This window comes from Colossoma macropomum, unplaced genomic scaffold, assembly GCF_904425465.1.
Source record: "Colossoma macropomum unplaced genomic scaffold, Colossoma_macropomum, whole genome shotgun sequence".
Taxonomy (NCBI): domain Eukaryota; kingdom Metazoa; phylum Chordata; class Actinopteri; order Characiformes; family Serrasalmidae; genus Colossoma; species Colossoma macropomum.
In genome coordinates, this window is record NW_023494790.1 from 39107196 (window position 1) to 39124290 (window position 17095).

Below are 17095 nucleotides of genomic sequence, written 5' to 3' on the forward strand. Positions count from 1 at the left end.
TGACTGACCAGTTATTTCAGCAGAAAACAATATGTTTGTGAAAAGACTGTGTCAGATATTGGATTTCAGTTCGCCTTGACAGAACTTTGCGGGCGGGAGTGGGACAAAACCTTTCAGCTGCAGGCAGGAACAAATTATTGAGATTTTCTGCGGGAGTGGGTGGGAATGAAGAACAGTCCTGCACTGACCTCTAATTGTGAAAGCACAGTGTTGAATAGAATAGGACTGAAAATTTGAAGCCCCAGGAAATCTAATTCCATCTTTTATGTCTAAGCAGGTTAAACGTGCTCTTCTGGCCACACAATACATATTGTATATATCGCTCAGGTCTGCCTGTCATCATTTTGTTCAGCTGGTCACCCCAGCGTTCCCCGTAAGCAGATCCAGCAGTAAAGTGAATAAAGTCCTTCTTTAAGGTTCTCTATAAAAAGCTGGATGATGTTTGTAGTGAATAGACACAGCGTGGTCTACTGTATATGTACACTCTTAAAAATGATGGCATGTGAAGGGTTCTTTAGTAAAGATTTACTAAAGACATCTATAACACAGTCATGCACATTTTCCATCAATCTAAAGAACCGTTTCATGATGCAAAGAACCCTTTGATCATTCAATGGGCTCTCTGAGTGTTCATGGTTCTAAAGAACCATTGAAAAAACTTTTTCTTTAAAGAGTTTAGAGCCCGTTTCAGTCATTTCTCTATGTGACTTGCACTGTTGTGTTAAGCTCTGCTTCAGTGCTGTAGCAAGCTGGGAGTGTTGGACTGAGGACTGTCAATCACACATGCTTATTAGAATATAAGGCCACGCCCAGACAGTTCTCGGATATTTCTTTTAAATTATTTTCAAGCCATCTTTTATTATATTGTCTTCCGTGTTTAATTTGAACTTTGCTAAAGAACACAATTTTGTTATCACACAACCTTTTTTAATATTGTACACTCAGTTTCTCATGACTTTAAGGACGTTTTGAAGAGTTTATATCTTATTTCACTTTATAAAGTATTTAAAGGCTCTCAGGAGAAGCCTGAGCACTGGCATTAAAGACGTTTAGGAACTCCTGAACTATGGAGGCACTGAGATTTGTTTGTAGGACTGATCTGGAACGAACTAGCGACTGCTCAAACACTCTCAACAGAACAGAGACTGAATTATTTCCAGCTGAACTCGGCTGAGCTGTCTGTGTTTAAGAGGCAGCGCAGTGGCCTGATGTGACTCGCTTTGTCTTACAGGTTGTGAAAAACGTGGCTCACACTTCCTACACTGATAAGAGTGTTTACGCATTGTAACTAAGTTACAGTGGTGTGTTTTCACTCACAGTTCCTGTTACAACTTCAAATGTAGTTTGTTTCTTGAAAACTAGTAGAAAGTAAGCTAATAATTACAACTGTTCAAAAGTTTATATAATAATATAATATAATATATAATCAATTTTTGTTGCAAACACATATAAAATAAATCAAATGTTTTTTTTTCAGTTTTCATACTTTTTCAAAAAATTGTAAGGAATTTCTGAAAATTAGGACATTTTTGTTTATGAGCAGAGCTGTGGTGATTATATAAAGAGTGAGAAAGCTGTACATCATTAGGAGTGAATTTAAATATCCAGAGTGTGTCACATTTGAAAAGTGGTGACAAATTCTCACTCATCAACCATTTTACCATGCAAAGAACCATTTAAGCTTGCAAACAGTTCTTTATGTGTTCCATCGTCTTTACCAAAGAACCCTTGAAGAACCATCTTTTTAAGGAGTGTAGTGCTTGGTGACTTTATCCTCACCTGGAAGAGTCAATAATTTGCTAAATGGTTGTTAGCTTAAGCTGTAAGTACCAAAGGCAGGAGAGAAGACCTTCATGTACCATCTTGAGTAGGTAGCAAAAACCAAACAGCTGGAACCTTCAGTGCTCAGTGCCTGAAGTCCAATAGAATAAGCACATTTCCAGTAGTCAAGTGCCAAAGGTTCTGGTGCAATGTGCAGTGAAAGAATACCTTAAGTGTCGACTAATTCACTAAATGGACCTGACACTGAAGCTGTGTCCCAATTCAGGGGCTGCATCCTTCAGAGGCTGCATTTGAAGGCCGATTGTGTCCTAGCGGTGCGATTAGTCCGTCCCATTTCGAAACCTCCTCCATATGCAGCCGAGAAATGTGTCCTTCATTTCCATGGCAACGAAGGATCCAACAGGTGACACTTTAAATGTAAATATTGGGCTTAAACTGAGTCAAATAGCTAAAAATACAAATGATAAAAAAGCCAATGTGGTCTGAAGAAAACTTACACTAAGGTTTCATTTTGTTTTGGGGAGCAAAGAGCCGACAGAGAGAAGCATCTCCAGCTCTAATAAAGGAAAAATAAAACTGAAATCAGTTTCTGGCTCCATCTTTATAGAACAGCGTTTTGTGATGCAGCGGTGAGGGCGGGAACAGCAGTGCTGTGACGCAAAGTTCAGCCTTCGTGGGTCAACACAGCCTTCGAAGGACACCGTTCCTGCCCTTACTGCTACATCACTTTGATTTATCCATTTATTAGAGCTGTAGATGTGTCTCTTTGTCAGCTCTTTGCTCCCTAAAACAAAATGAAACATTAGCGTAAGCTTTGCTTCAGACCACATTGGCTTTTTTAACATCTGTATCGTTCGCTATTCGCCTCAGTTTAAACCCAAAATTTATATTTATATATATATAATTTTTTTGAGAGTGTCTCCTCAGCCACCGTTCGCTCCTCTCCTGACGCCACCATGTTCTCAAATCCTCACCGACACACAGTGAACCTCAGGATATGTTGGCTGGCGAAGGATCCACCTGTTAGATCCTTCGTTGCCATGGAAATGAAGGACACATTTCTCAGCCACATATGAAGGAGCCTTAGAAATGGGACACTAGTCGCACCGCTGTGATGCAGTCGGCCTTGAAATGCAGCCTCTGAAGGACGCAGCACCTTTTGTCTAATTAAGCTCCTGCTGTTTTTGCCCAGAGGACACTGGCCCATAGCCGACAACGACACTATGAAGAGCCGTATTGTGCAAGCAGCTAAATCCCCCTTCACACACTGAGGGGCTGCAGAGGCAGAAATCCAGATCACATATCCAACATCAACAGGCTTGTGTTTCAAAACAAAAGCAGCAGCGGTCGTCATTTGCAGTGACAGTTACAGCACATCTACTAGATGATTTCTTCACTGATCTGCTAGAAAGCCTGCACACTTAATAATGACGGTTCTTCAAGGGTTCCTTAGTAAAGAAAATGGTTCTACAGAGAACCATGAACACTCAAAGAACCATTTGCATTATTAAAGTGTTCTTTGAATCATAAAATAATCTTCAGATTGATGGAGAATGTGCTGTAGATGGTTCTGTATTGAACCTTTTTGAAAAGGGTTCTGCATAGCACCAAAAAGGGTTTTTCTATTGTTAGAATAGAAGAACCCTTTTAGGTGCTATTTAGAACCCTTTTCAGAAGGTTCTATAATAAACATTCTACATCAATCTGAACAACCCTCTCACGATGCAAAGAACCATTTAATCATGCAAATCGTTCTCAGAGTGTTCATGCTGCTATATAGAACCATTTTCTTTACTAAAGAACCTATGGAGGACCATCATTTTTAAGAATGTATATATAGCACTAAAAAGGCTTCTTCTATTGTTACGATGTCAAGTTTGTTTGGGTGCTATATAGAACCCTTTTCGAAAAAGGTTTTCTATCAATCTGAAGAATGTTTACAAAGAAGGAGCCTATCCCAGCTGTCATTGGACGGAAGGCAGGGTACACCCTGGACAGGTCGCCAGTCCATCGCAGGGCAGACAGACATACACATTCACACACACTCACACCTAGGGGCAATTCAGCATGTCCAATCAGCCTGACTGCATGTTTTTCGACTGTGGGAGGAAACCGGAGTACCCGGAGGAAACCCACACAGACACAGGGAGAACAGGCAAACTCCACACAGAAATGACCCTGGTCACCCGGCCGGGAATCGAACCCAGGCCATTTTTGCTGTGAGGCAACAGCGCTACCCACTGCGCCACCGTGCTGCCCATGATTATTACAGCAAGAGATTATTACAGTGAGAGAATATTCCATTAGGAGATTATTACAGTGAGAGAATATTCCATTAGGAGATTATTATAGTGAGAGATTATTACAGTGAGGGATTATTACAGTAAAATATTATTACAGTGAGAGATTAATACAGTGAGTGATTATTACAGTGAGAGAATATTCCATTAAGAGATTATTATAGTGAGAGATTATTACAGTGAGAGATTACAGAGTGATTATTACAGTAAGTGGTTATTACAGTGAGAGATTACAGAGTGATTATTACAGTAAGTGGTTATTACAGTGAGAGAGTATTACAGTGAGAGATTAATACAGTAAGTGATTATTACAGTGAGAGACTATTACAGTGAGAGATTATTACAGTAAGTGATTATTATAGTAAGAGATATTACAGTAAGAGGTTATTACAGTAAGTGATCTGGTGTGAGTGACAGGCATCCTCCAATAGCAACTTCTCCTTTATTACATGTTTGTTTACGTCGTAGCGTAACAAATGTGTTACGCTACGACGACACACAGCCAATATCTCCACATCTTATCTAGAAACCATGACACTGCTAGCACAGGAAATGGCTCCATTTCTGAAGACAGACAATTTCAGACAAGTACCAGCACAAAAGAAGAAGAGACGAGGCTGAAGTATGTTTCTAACGCCTGAACATCAAACACATCGCTTTACTCTCATATTTCTCTTCACGCTTGGTGAGTAATTATCAACTTCTCCTTTGTCGTCTTTGTTTCATAGTTTAGAACAGAAGTTTCTGGTCAGTTGAGCTAAGTAAGCTGAGATGTCTGGTCTGCTCTGGGGATGTGGCGATTTGGGGGATGTGGGCCGATGCAGATGATTGATATTGATCATGTACATATCTGTCTATTCTGATGTATTAAAAGGTAGAAATTGGGGCTAAATCTGCCTGAATTAGTATTTCAGGGAAATTTATTTATATGTTGAAGATACAAATGCAGTGCAATGAATACAATGCAGATATGTTGGTGCAGTAACATTTATAAAGTATACATTTTACATGATATTAATGTGGATTACTATGCCATTTTACTGAAATACAGTTTTTAAAATAATCATTTTTATTCTGAAATGGTACGTTATTTTCAGTAAAATGCCTCATTTCTGGGCAGCCAAAATAAAAGTGACCTCACTTCATGCCTTTGGTCATTAAGTGCTTTGACACTCAGGCACATTTCATTTTTTTAATTATTTGTTTTTCTTTAGTATATGCACAGTGAATTACTCATGAATATGCTATGAACAATCATTCGGCTGAATCTTAGTGTGGTGGTCTGACTCCTTCCATGAAGGACTTTTATAGACCATATTACCACCCATTCCCTGTAGACGCTGGACAGCCACATGAATGTTAGTAGACTAGTTTGCATTGCAATTTAAAGAGCAAGCATTTCAGTCTGGTTAACTTCAATCACTTTTGAGGTAAAGACAAAAATAAATTATTCATCTTTGGGACAACAGAGCAATATTTAGCCTCAAAGAGTGTCAATGGGATAAATGGGATTACCAATGCAGAATCATACTTGTGCTGTCTCCAATACCATAAGCAAGAAAGAACATTACATACATACATACATACATACATACATACATCATCTAAACCGCTTATCCTACTGGGTCGCCACCCCACTGTGACCCAGAAGAAAGAACATTAGTAAAAATAAAATTAAACCTCTAAAATATTAATTAATCCTTGGCATAACAGTGCTAGAAGTTAACTTAGGATAAATAACATTTTCCTCAACAATATACGCAATAAGTTTTAAAGAACACACAGAGTAAACAGGATAGAGAATAACAAGTGCAAAACTGACTATTCCTAATGATCTGAGAGTTCTGCTCAGCTCATATCGCTGCAGTAGATCAGATAAATAAGCTGCTCCTGCACCAATAAGACATTTATAGCACAGTAACAGCACCTTGAAGTTTCTTCCACACTTACAGCACAGCCCATTAACCCCTCTGTGGTCTGTGGTTATTCTCTCGATCTGTTCATCTCTTCTTAATCTCTCCTCTAAAGGCTCTTCATATAACATGATCCTCATATGTTTCATATCTAAATGCTCCGTTATCTTCATCACTACTTTCCAAAACCGCTGCAGCAGCTTCAGCAGCTGTAAACTCTCTGCACGCTGTTTCACATGAGTCTCCGATGTGGACTGAATGAAGAATGAAGGGTTTCCGGCGTGATGGTCAGTCCTTAGTGATTTCCTGAGTGTCCATCGGTCAGTTTCACACAGAATGTAGACGGACACACTAATCCACCAGTTCCACACGGTGAGAGGCAGATGACGTGTATCTCAGCCCCTCTTCATAGGCTCAAAAGTCTATATATTCAGGAAGTGTTTGAACTGGATTTCTGAGCTGGAACATCACAAAGATACACAAACACATATAGAAACAGAGGAGTGCAGGGGTGTTAAAACTTAATGTGTCAGGGGGCAAAATGAAACGTTTGGTGAGCCGAGGGCCAAAAAATAAAACAGCTAGCTCGTTACCCTTGCATTTTAGCATTAGGGCGGCTCAGCAGCCAAAGAGATTTAATTCAGTAGTTAATTTTCCTTGATTGTCAGTGATATTAAGGGTTCATTAGTTCTTTAGTAAAGAAAACAGTTCTATATAGAACCCTGAACACTCAAAGAACCCTTTGCACGATTAAATGATTCTTTGCATGGTGAAATGGTTCTTCAAATTGATGGAGAATGTGCTGCAGATGGTTCTATATGGAATCTTTTTGAAAATGGTTCTATATAGTACCAAAAAGGGTGACATTGTCACAACCCTGTCAGAACCCTTTTTTTGCTTTATAGAACCTTTTTCAAAAAGATTCTATATAGAACCATGCACAAGGCATTCTCTATCAATCTAAAGAACCATTTCACAATGTAAAGAACCCTTTAACCCCTTAATAAACTATGGGTCCGCCGGCAGGCCCAAAGTTTAATTACACACTTCTATAACCTAAGAATAGCCCTAGTTTGAAATAAGGTCCCTGTAGTTACTGAATAATAAGCCTTAGTATGTAATAAATGGAATGTTATGGAATGTTAAGGGGTTCTTCATGCAAAGGGTTCTTTGAGTGTTCATGGTTCCATATAGAACCACTTTCTTTACTAAAAACCCTTGAAGAACCATCATTTTTCAGAGTGTACACTAGATAATAAATGGTTGAATAAGATTCAGATCTTTAATGCTGGGATTTCTACATGCTGCATAAGCATAAATCACCATATTAGTCAGCACTCTAATATTACAGAATACCTATCTAGATATCTAAATATTAGTCAGCCAACTTTTTTGTGAGACTTCCAACTTGCAGCTGCACCACAACCATTAGTGGTAGAACAATACAGTTCAAGCTACAAATTTACAAAAATAACAGAAGAACTCAAAGGTTATTTTATTAGCTGCTTACTGCAGTGCGGCGGTAAACGTGAAGAGAAATGGAATTTATTGAGGAAGAGTGACTTTTCACGAGGGCCCTTAAACAGGGTTTAAAATTGCCACTGTCTGCTACATAAGCTTGTCATGACAGCAGGTATAGACTTATAAAGGCTCATTCCCATAACCATCGCCTGTTATAAAGCCTGCTTTAATGTCAAATTGACATAACACCTGTGTCAGATGACATTCATCTTTTCTGATGTCAGGTTGTTATGACACTTCTTTGGTGAGATGACAGCACTTTACAACAACTGACTTGTAGTTTAGTCTCACAGTGACACAATGCTGATGATGTGACACAGCTAAAGTCTTATAAATGTTAAAATGAAGCTCACAAATGAAGGAAAATGACTCAGTATTTCATTTATCAGTTATATCACTGTGACACACACTGAGCTATAAAGTCATTTCACCTCTGAAAATGTCATGACAGCCTAAAGTCAGAAAAAAAAAATCTATGTCACTTAACCTCAAAGGTGATCAAATGTTATCTCAACCTGACATCAAAGCTGCCGAATGCAACCTTTTACAATAAGCAGAGGTGGGGAGATGAGCCTAAATGCAGACTCAGTTAAAAGTATTGATACTTGGGTAAAATAATTACTAATAATGAACAATAAAATAATAAAACAAAAAAAAATTCCCAAGAAGCAACTTGAGCAGAGGTATATAGATCAAAAATACCCAACATTCTTAAAAAGACGATTCTTCAAGGGTTGTTTGGAAAATGGTTCTATAAAGCACCATAAACACTCAAAGAACTATTTGCATGGTTAAAGCGTTCTTTGCATCGAGATAGAAATAGGTTGTATATGGTTCTTTATAGAGCTTTTTTAAAGGGGTTCTAGAGTTCTTTTATTTTTACCAGGTTGACATCGTCACACTAGCCAAACCCTTTTTGGTGTTATACAGAACCATACAGCACATTCTCTGTCAGTCTGAAGAACCTTTCATGATGCAAAGAACCCTCTAATCATGCAAATGGTTCTTTGAGTGTTAATTATTCTAAATAGAACCATTTTCTTTAATGAAGAACCCCTGAAGAACCATCTTTTTTTAGAAGTGTACAGAATAACTATAAATAAATTCCAGTTGTAAATCCAGCATCTCTTAATATATGAAATAAAGTTTGCTTGGGATTATTTTGGTCTAAAACTAAATGCTAAAGCTCCAAAAATGGAGATGTGACCAACAATGAAGCAGCACAGATGCTGTCACCAACAAAACAGAGTCAAATTAAACAAAAAAAAGGAATGAGTTCCTAAATATTGGATGGCTAAAATGTAACTGAGTAAAAATTGGACTTCTTTACTCACTGATATACTTGAGTAGAAGTAAAATATGATTTGAAAAAACTCAGAATACAAATCCATCAGTGTTTTACTGAAGTACATGTGCTTGAACAAATGTAACTAGTTATTACCCACCTCTGATGATCAATGACACTCATTGGAATAAGTGTTTATGTGGATCTAGATCAGTTGTCATGAAGGTCTTATGTAGGTTTAGGAACTTAGGAACACTGCCCTACTGTGAAGTGTGGGGGAGTTTGGGGGATCTTCAGTGAGCCAAATCAAACATCCTTCTGGGCCAACTTTCGGCCCATGGGCCTCACTTTGGACAGCCCTGATCTAGAAGTCTTGAGTTGATTCTAAGTGTGTCTTTTGCATGTGGAGTTTGTAGCTGTTGGGTCTCAAAATGAGGACCAAAGAAGAGTCAGCGAGGCTGAAATATCAGAATAAATGATTTAGAAATAAACTCTTTTTATATTGTCATGAAGCAAGAACACACGGAGCTCATCGATCTCAAACGACCTGGCAGACCGTGTGTTGAAGCACAGAGTAGTGGATAAAAACTAAAACTAAAACTCTTTTTGACTTGATGAACAGAGAAGTACCACCAATATTACACCCAGCGCAACCTCAGAGGGTTCAAACCACTGTCGAGCCTCAACAACACAAAGTCCAGGTTAAAATTTTCCAATTACGTAAAAGCCTGTTGTGTTTTTGGTCAGAGGAGATTTAGCTTTACAAACCTGCACCAGCATGAAGTCAAGAGACTGCCCATGTTCCAAAGCATAACATCTCATACAGAGAGGATCCCTTAGGATCTCCTTTAGCCAAGCTGCTCTCCCATTGGTTAGGACTTCAGGAGCTGGACTGAAGACCTTACACGTTAGACTGAGTACCAGCGTCATTGGAAAGGGACAGAGGAATCAACCAATCATTTTTTTATTTATAATGGGTGGACTAATTCCATGAGAAAGTCACTCTAGTCCTTCTGAAGGTTCTAGATATGTCACTGACTGTGAATATGAGCTGTAGTCTAAGCAGGTTCTGGTTAGTTGTTAGGAATGGAAAACAGTGGTGGCAGCTCTATGTCAGGACTCTTTACTGAAAACTTTGTATCTCCATTTTTGTGTTTTTTTAGTGCTTTGGCAGAATTTGAACATGCCAGCTGGTCTTCACAAGATAAATAGACCAATAGAAATGCTCCAAAATTACTTGGAAAATAATTATGTTCCATAGACTCCCATTCAAAGTTAAGAATCTATTTTCTTTCTCCTGTAAAGTTGGAGAAATGAGGTTTGTCTCGACGGTGATGATACAAGCTTCAAATGAAACATATTGAATGGCTTCATATGGACATACGGAACTCTTCACGTGTCCGTGTTCAATCCAGAATGGTCAAAAAAAGTTAATGTGAGTCACCATTAGCTTAGTGGTGAGAATCCAATAAGAGGGCTTTGAGAAATTAGCATTATCACAGAGGTGATTTTTCAGAGTTTTTGATATTTATGGCCCAAACTGAAGGCCTCAAACATTCACGGTTCACTGCTGATCTCATGTATGGCTGGAATGGCCTCACTTGTCGAAATGAATAGTAAAGCAGAGCAAGGCTTCTAAACTGCCCAGGTCCAGTTGAATGCCTCAACAATGGACGGTATTTCAATTTGCAGCAAGATAGTGATACTGCTAAGGAGCTATGGAGTTTTTTTAGGGTAAATGTTCTTTATTGGTCAGATTGGTCACCTGACGTGAACCCAATGGGCATTTGACTTACTGAAGATAAGGCAGAAAGCTAAATGCCTCTGAGAGGAGCAGGGACTGAAAATAGCTGGACAGAGCATCACCAGTAAAGATACTCACAACATGCTTTAATGCTATTTTTAAAACGCCCTTGCTGGCTTCACCACGACTCGGAAGTGCATTGCACAACATTACATTACACAAGTGGCTCCTGCAGGACAAGGAAGGGGTGGAGTGTTAAACATGAAGTGGATTTAGGCTAACCACAGTGAGCTAATCAGCTGGTCAGGCAAGCTGTATGCAGTCTGTTATTAAAGTTGCGCATGCATTAAGTTTGTGAAGTTTGTTTGGCTTAAGCTTTACGCATCGCTACAAGAAGCACAATTTGCACATAAAGAAAATGTAGTTTTAAAATTATTTTAAATAGAGCTGTCAAATGATTAAAATCACTACTGATCACATTATTCTGTAATTAATCACAGTCAGTTGCAGCCACACCATGCAAAACAGTACCTTTTTTATGGACAGAATAGGTTTAATTAGAATGCAGGTATTACTTTCAATAACAGTGTTTTAAATGCAGAATCTGAATATGGATATAATGTGATCACCACAGAGTGAACAGTTTCCAGTTTTCATCAGTGACGTCTAGTGAGAGCAACACTGTCTGCATGTTCCAACCAATGAGTGTATATTTCATATGTCATATATACAGTCAGTGAGTGTAAACATCATATATCACATATACAGTCAGTGAGTGTATACATCATATATATCATATATACTGTCAGTAAGAATACATATCATGTCACATATACAGTCCATGAGTGTGTATATAATTAATATCATATATACAGTCAGTGAGTGTATATATCATATATATCATATCGCTGTTGTCGGAAGAAAACTTCTCAAGTTTTGTCGTTTTTCAGTTTTTGACAGAATTTGAAAATGCTTGTTGTCCTTTACATTTTGTGCAAATTTCATGATGAATGGACCAAAAGAAACGGCCCAAAATTACTTGAAAACCATCTGGTTCCACTGACTTACATTAAAAGTAAAATAGGTTTTTTCCTTCAACGTGTAAAGTTACCATTTTGGAGATATGAGGATTTCTTCCGACAACAGCGATATATACAGTCAATGAGTGTATACATAATATATATTGCATATACAATCAGCAAGTGTACATATCATATATACAATCAATGTATATATCATATATACAGTCAATGAATGTATATATCATATATCATATATATAGTCAATGAGTGTATCTATTATATATATATGTATCATATACACAGTCAATGAGTGTATATATCATGTATATCATATATACAGTCAATTAGTGTATATATCATATATCACATATACAGTCAATGCATGTTTATATCATATGTATCACAGTCAGTGAACGTATATATGTCATACATACTGTCAGTGAGTGCTTTTTTATGTGTTTTAAATCATTCAATCTACTGAAAGTGTCTTAATCTTCTGGCGGCTAATTTTTGCCTCGTTCTTTTTTGAAACAAACAAAATTATCTGCCAGTAGAATAAGAGTTCCTGGCTTAAAATCCAGCAAGCAAAAGTCTAGAAATAAGTTAAATAATCATTTAATATTCCTACCACAATCTCAAAACTAGAAATATGTGAAACTTTACTTGAGGCCTGCTACATAACACTGACATAGCCATGTCATAAACCTGTCATATGCTGTCATTGACAGGTTCAGTTCAATTATATAATTTCCACTGTTGTGACAGATTCCACAATGTTTAATGTCATGATGGTGAACTAAAGCACACAGAGCAAAAATCAGCATGTGACACTTGGCTGAAAAGTGATTAAATTAGGGCAGCAACACTGTGTAAGAGCTTTAAGGATCCGTTAAGTAGAACAGCGTATCAGAGATCTTATCTCACTTCCTCCCTGCATGAAAATAAGACCACTTCCTGTTTCTGCTGGATGAAATGAGTGACAGCAGTGTAAGTAACGGGGTCACAAGCAACGTGTAGTAAATTCAGTCCGCCTTAGCCCTTCATAAGAGCCCAGGAGCCACTTTTACCAGCTGAATGTAAGCTCAGTTAAGTCAGGCCAGTTACAACAGGCTCACTGAGTTCAGGTTTGTGTATTGCAAAATCAAAACAGGTTGCACCACACTCACGAGCTTCTAACTTCAGCTTAGTTCCCTACCAAATGTTTACACCTCATGAAAAGGAGATGGACATGTTGCATAAACCACCGGAAACCTCAAAGCACAAAGAAGACAAAACCTAGAAACACTAAATGCTGCATGTTGTTATTTTACTAGCAGAGCTAATCACTGTGCTGACATGCTGACATGCACAGCTCCGGTTCGGAGACTCAGACGCTGAACATCTAAACTGAGGCTGATGAGTCTGTTGACCAGAGACAACAATCCAAAAAATCTGCATTCAGTTGGTGTGAGAAAATATTATTAGTGATAATAATAAAAATAGTTTATAAGACATGCATTAGCTGTTACTTCATAATTAACAGTGGACTAATCAGGTATATACAGTTATCCACCATTAATTACTATATTATTGGATATCTATATCTATACACACACTATTCATTTCCTTTTTTGAATATTTCAAGTATTAAAATAATATTTAATGGTCTACTACAACCGCTTGTATTTTGCTGTTGATGTTTTGCCATACTTTTAATTAACAATGGCCAATTCAGGTTGTAGCAAAATGGTTTTTGAAAAAAATGAATAAAATCATAGGTGTTCTTTGGCCCACGGATTTGTTGAGATGTTTTAATATAGTCCTTTTGATGGTTGGGTTTGACGCTCCTGTTATAGATAAAGATGTACTAAAGCAACATGCAATAGTGTCAAAATAAACAGTTTTCAAGTAAATACTTTAAATGAGTTTACTGAAATGCTAAATAATTCTTGGATATATGTTTTTACAGACACATTGTTGAGGTGTGTACGAGGGGATGGTGGCTCTTCTGGAGATGAACCAGGTAAGAGAAACTGTCAGCAATCCAGAATTTCATTTTACTAATAGTAATTATTACAGTCATTTTCATATACAGAACTGAGCAAAAGTCAAAGACCACATTTATTTAATTTCCAGTCAAAACAGCCATTAAGTACAAGCATTTTTTCAGGAAATATTTAGATATGAGACAATCCACTTGCATAGTGAAGGAGAAAGTCAAAGTGAGTGAAATTTCCAGAAGTGGAGTTAAATGGACAAACAGAGAAAATGAGTCTCCCAACAACCACCTGGAAGAGCTGGGAAGACCCCAAAACTGCCCCCATCAGATAAACAGCACTTAAAGCTTTCATCTCTGAGAGAGAGGAGAAAATCAAGCTGCTTCAGATCTGAAAACATCCACAGGTGTTTCTGTCCATCCTTCCACTGTGAGAAGACGACTCAGCGCTGTGGGTCTGAAAGGATGTGTAGCTGATCAAGAAGAACCTCACTGAGAAAAGGAGACGGACACATCAAACAAAGAAGCTGAACAGTGGACTGACCACCCCAGAGTCCAGACCTCAACACCACTGAATGAGTTTGATTACTTCAGAAAATGATCAACCAGCTTCTAAGACTGAACTTTGGAGGTGTGTCTGCAGATTCTTTGAGGAGCTGAAAGTGAGTCTCCTGAAGAGAATGGAAGCTGGAATAAAGGGAAAGAGTGACTCACTGAACACTAAACAGCTGAGAGTAGATTTAGTTGTTGAGGCTTCTGCTATTCAATATCTTATTTCTGGCACTGACAAATGAATAACTTGTACTTAATGGCTGTTTTGACCTGATATTAAAAATGACGGGTGGTCACACAGTGCTGTATATGTTCAATGACCTGTTGTTGTTGCTCATATCTTTCTTGACGTGTTCAACCTTTTCCTTGAGCCTCAGAAGTGAAATATGCCGTAATAGGAACAGGGATTGGCTTATTTCTCGCCGCATGCTTCATCGCGATAAAACTCTGCATGATTAGACGACACATGCTTGACAACGAACCATCAGGTGAGTTAATTACATGCCACCAACCATTCTGACGGTTGAACCATTCTCAGTCCTAACATCGGAATTCCTTACTTTCCAGATGATTCAATGAGAAGACCATCTACCATGCAGTAAGGGTGCATATATAAAGGTCTTGTTCTACACGTCTCCATCATCTTAATGCTGATTACAGCGATGTAATAATGATCTAACAGCTCCTCCATTTCACCTTCCAGATGCACTGAGCTGGAAGGCAGGAGATGAAGCAAATCTACTGCAGCCAATCAGTCTCAGAAAGGACGACCAGCAGCTCAGGGCACATTATGTGACTCTCGTTCTGAGGTTTTAGTAAAGCCATGAGGAACGAAGCTTTCTACTATTCTACGTCCTGTCAAAGGGACTTATTTACTTGATCTTATTGGTGCGATTAGCCACTGAATGTATTGATCGTTTAATAAAGAGTGTTGGGTCATTTTGATTGAGAGGTTCCCATTTTGTGTTTCTGCTGGATTTGACTTGAGCGGGAATCTCTCAAAGTTTGTAAATAAAGGTGATGTCATGAAAAAGCTCACAGATCAGAGGTGAAGCTTTCTGTTATTGTCCTGAGTTGAACCAAATTTGAAATTTTCTGGTGTTATTTGTGATAAAAATGCCTGAATATTATGCATCCAATTGTTTGATGTTATGGTATGGGCTCTAAAGGGATGTGATCCAGGCCGTATTGTGTAAAATTTCAACCTTTTACAACTGTACACAACTATGTCCACAACACCCAGTTATTATGCCTGTAACCTGTGAACTATGTAAGTAATATCATTGGTCTGTAGCTTTGACTGTCACTCCATTTTTGCCTGTATATCCAAAATAAAAGGGGGCGCTGTTCCCACATACTTTGGGCTACGGTCATGATCTCAGTCTCATTTGAAAGGGAACACTCTCAACCGTCAGAGTAGCAGAGTCTGGAACAGAGGAGTTTATTTCCTCCTGACTCCTAGATCTCTAAACTGAGCTCTGACTCTTGCCGTGTTATCAGACCATATGTTTTGGATTATAATGTCTCTGTGGAGGCAGCGAGGCTCTGTGTCCTCACCTTCAGAGTCCCACAAAACATTTCATGATCTGTTATTCACAGATCAGTGTATTGCGTCACTGCATTGCTGGATGATTAGATGCATAAAAATGACGCAGAAAAAACATAAGTGAACACTGTGAAGAAAGTAGTGGTACAGTGATCTAGAAAAGGTAAACTGCCCCATGCTTTATATTTTTGCTAACTGACGTTATTCAGTCCCCGCTACAGCAGGATTATTGCTTGGCAGAAAGCTAACAGGATTAGAGGCTAACCAGCTTCAACATAAGATACAGGCTGACAGTTTGATATTGTCACTGTAAAACAGCAACATACAAAATAAAAATATTACTTGGCAGTTTTGTGCTTGAGATGTCTGTATTTTAGCTAGATCTGCCATTAAATATCAATATAAACCAAAGCTAGTTTGGTGCTAACAGAACCTGGCAAATAGAGGCGCTAGAGGAAAGAGCAGGTACAAGGACTTATTACATAATGAACGTTTTTTACATGAAACATTTACTGACATGCCCAGGCTGCTACTCATTCACGAAGAACTGTCCAAAAAGTGGTTTTCAGCAGCCAGTATTGTTTCAGTATATTAGCTGTGTCCCAAAGTGTAGGCTGCGTTTCTCGGCCACTACATCATAGCAGACTGTTCCAAAGTGAAGCATTCTTCATATACAGCCTAGAAATGCAACCTACGTTCTGAGTGATTTCAAGGATGCATCAGATGTTTCCTTCCAGGCCTTTGGTTACCCACAGTTCTCTGCACACGAACAACGCGAAGGAGGAAATGGTGGAAATCAAAGCCGTTGGAGCGGAGTATGTTTTAAACTGTAAGTTGTTCAGGTCCTTGAATTCGTCTTCATTACCTTATAAACTGTAAAATGACATTAATTAAAGAATTCGTCCATATATCGTATTTTATTCAGAAGTATTTGTATGGATGTAGTTTATTGTACTACATAAGATCATCTCCTCCATTTCTGTGAAGAAATCAAAAAGCAACAAACTCAATGCAGCGGCTCCATTTTCTCTCACCAGTTCCCTCACAAGTTTCACGCCGCTCTGGTGGCGTCACCACACAGCCTCGTTAGGGCTGCTCCATTTGTGTGACCAATAGGCTACTAAGGAGGAGTCTTCATAGGACGGTCCTACCGAGGACCCGCACTACCTCAGCTACAGCCTCGGCTTTGGAACGCAGCTTATGTAGTGGCAAAAATGGTAAGTTTAGAGGAGAATGAAGCATAAGAAAGAAGAATGAACATCCTTAACGTTCAGTGAAAGTTAACAGGGCAAGATTGTTGTCTGAGTGATTTTAGAGCATTTGTTTTATTCCAATTATCATTTACATTCACACAATGTAAAGAGCAGCTGAGCGGCTCCTCATTAAGCTGCTTGAGAGAGCGTCAACATCAAGCGTGTAAGGTTGACATCAAGGCAATAACATTACTTTTAAATG

General features: G+C 38.5%; 1 protein-coding gene across 2 annotated transcripts; it reads left to right on the plus strand.

Moving 5' to 3' along the window:
- The first annotated feature begins 4617 nt into the window (after nucleotides 1–4617).
- Nucleotides 4618–15457, plus strand: LOC118808918 (transmembrane protein 273-like). 2 transcript variants are annotated; one of them, XM_036571797.1, is made up of 5 exons: nucleotides 4618–4767; nucleotides 13516–13569; nucleotides 14466–14582; nucleotides 14662–14692; nucleotides 14798–15457. In XM_036571797.1, the coding sequence occupies exons 1-5, from the start codon at nucleotides 4707–4709 to the stop codon at nucleotides 14823–14825; spliced, it is 291 nt and encodes a 96-aa protein (XP_036427690.1). In that variant the 5' UTR covers nucleotides 4618–4706; the 3' UTR covers nucleotides 14826–15457. The 2 variants fall into 2 exon arrangements, with proteins under 2 accessions (XP_036427690.1, XP_036427691.1); XM_036571798.1 differs by having other exon boundaries at nucleotides 14472–14582.
- Nucleotides 15458–17095: the final 1638 nt, after the last annotated feature.

What these genes read in the sequence shown, in the direction of transcription:
- LOC118808918 (XM_036571797.1), top strand. Translation starts at nt 4,707, where the DNA reads ATGTTTCTAACGCCTGAACATCAAACACATCGCTTTACTCTCATATTT. An exon ending in CATATTTCTCTTCACGCTTG is followed by an intron (nt 4,768 to 13,515) that starts GTGAGTAATTAT and finishes ATGTTTTTACAG; the next exon opens with ACACATTGTTGAGGTGTGTA. An exon ending in AGAAGACCATCTACCATGCA is followed by an intron (nt 14,693 to 14,797) that starts GTAAGGGTGCAT and finishes TTCACCTTCCAG; the next exon opens with ATGCACTGAGCTGGAAGGCA.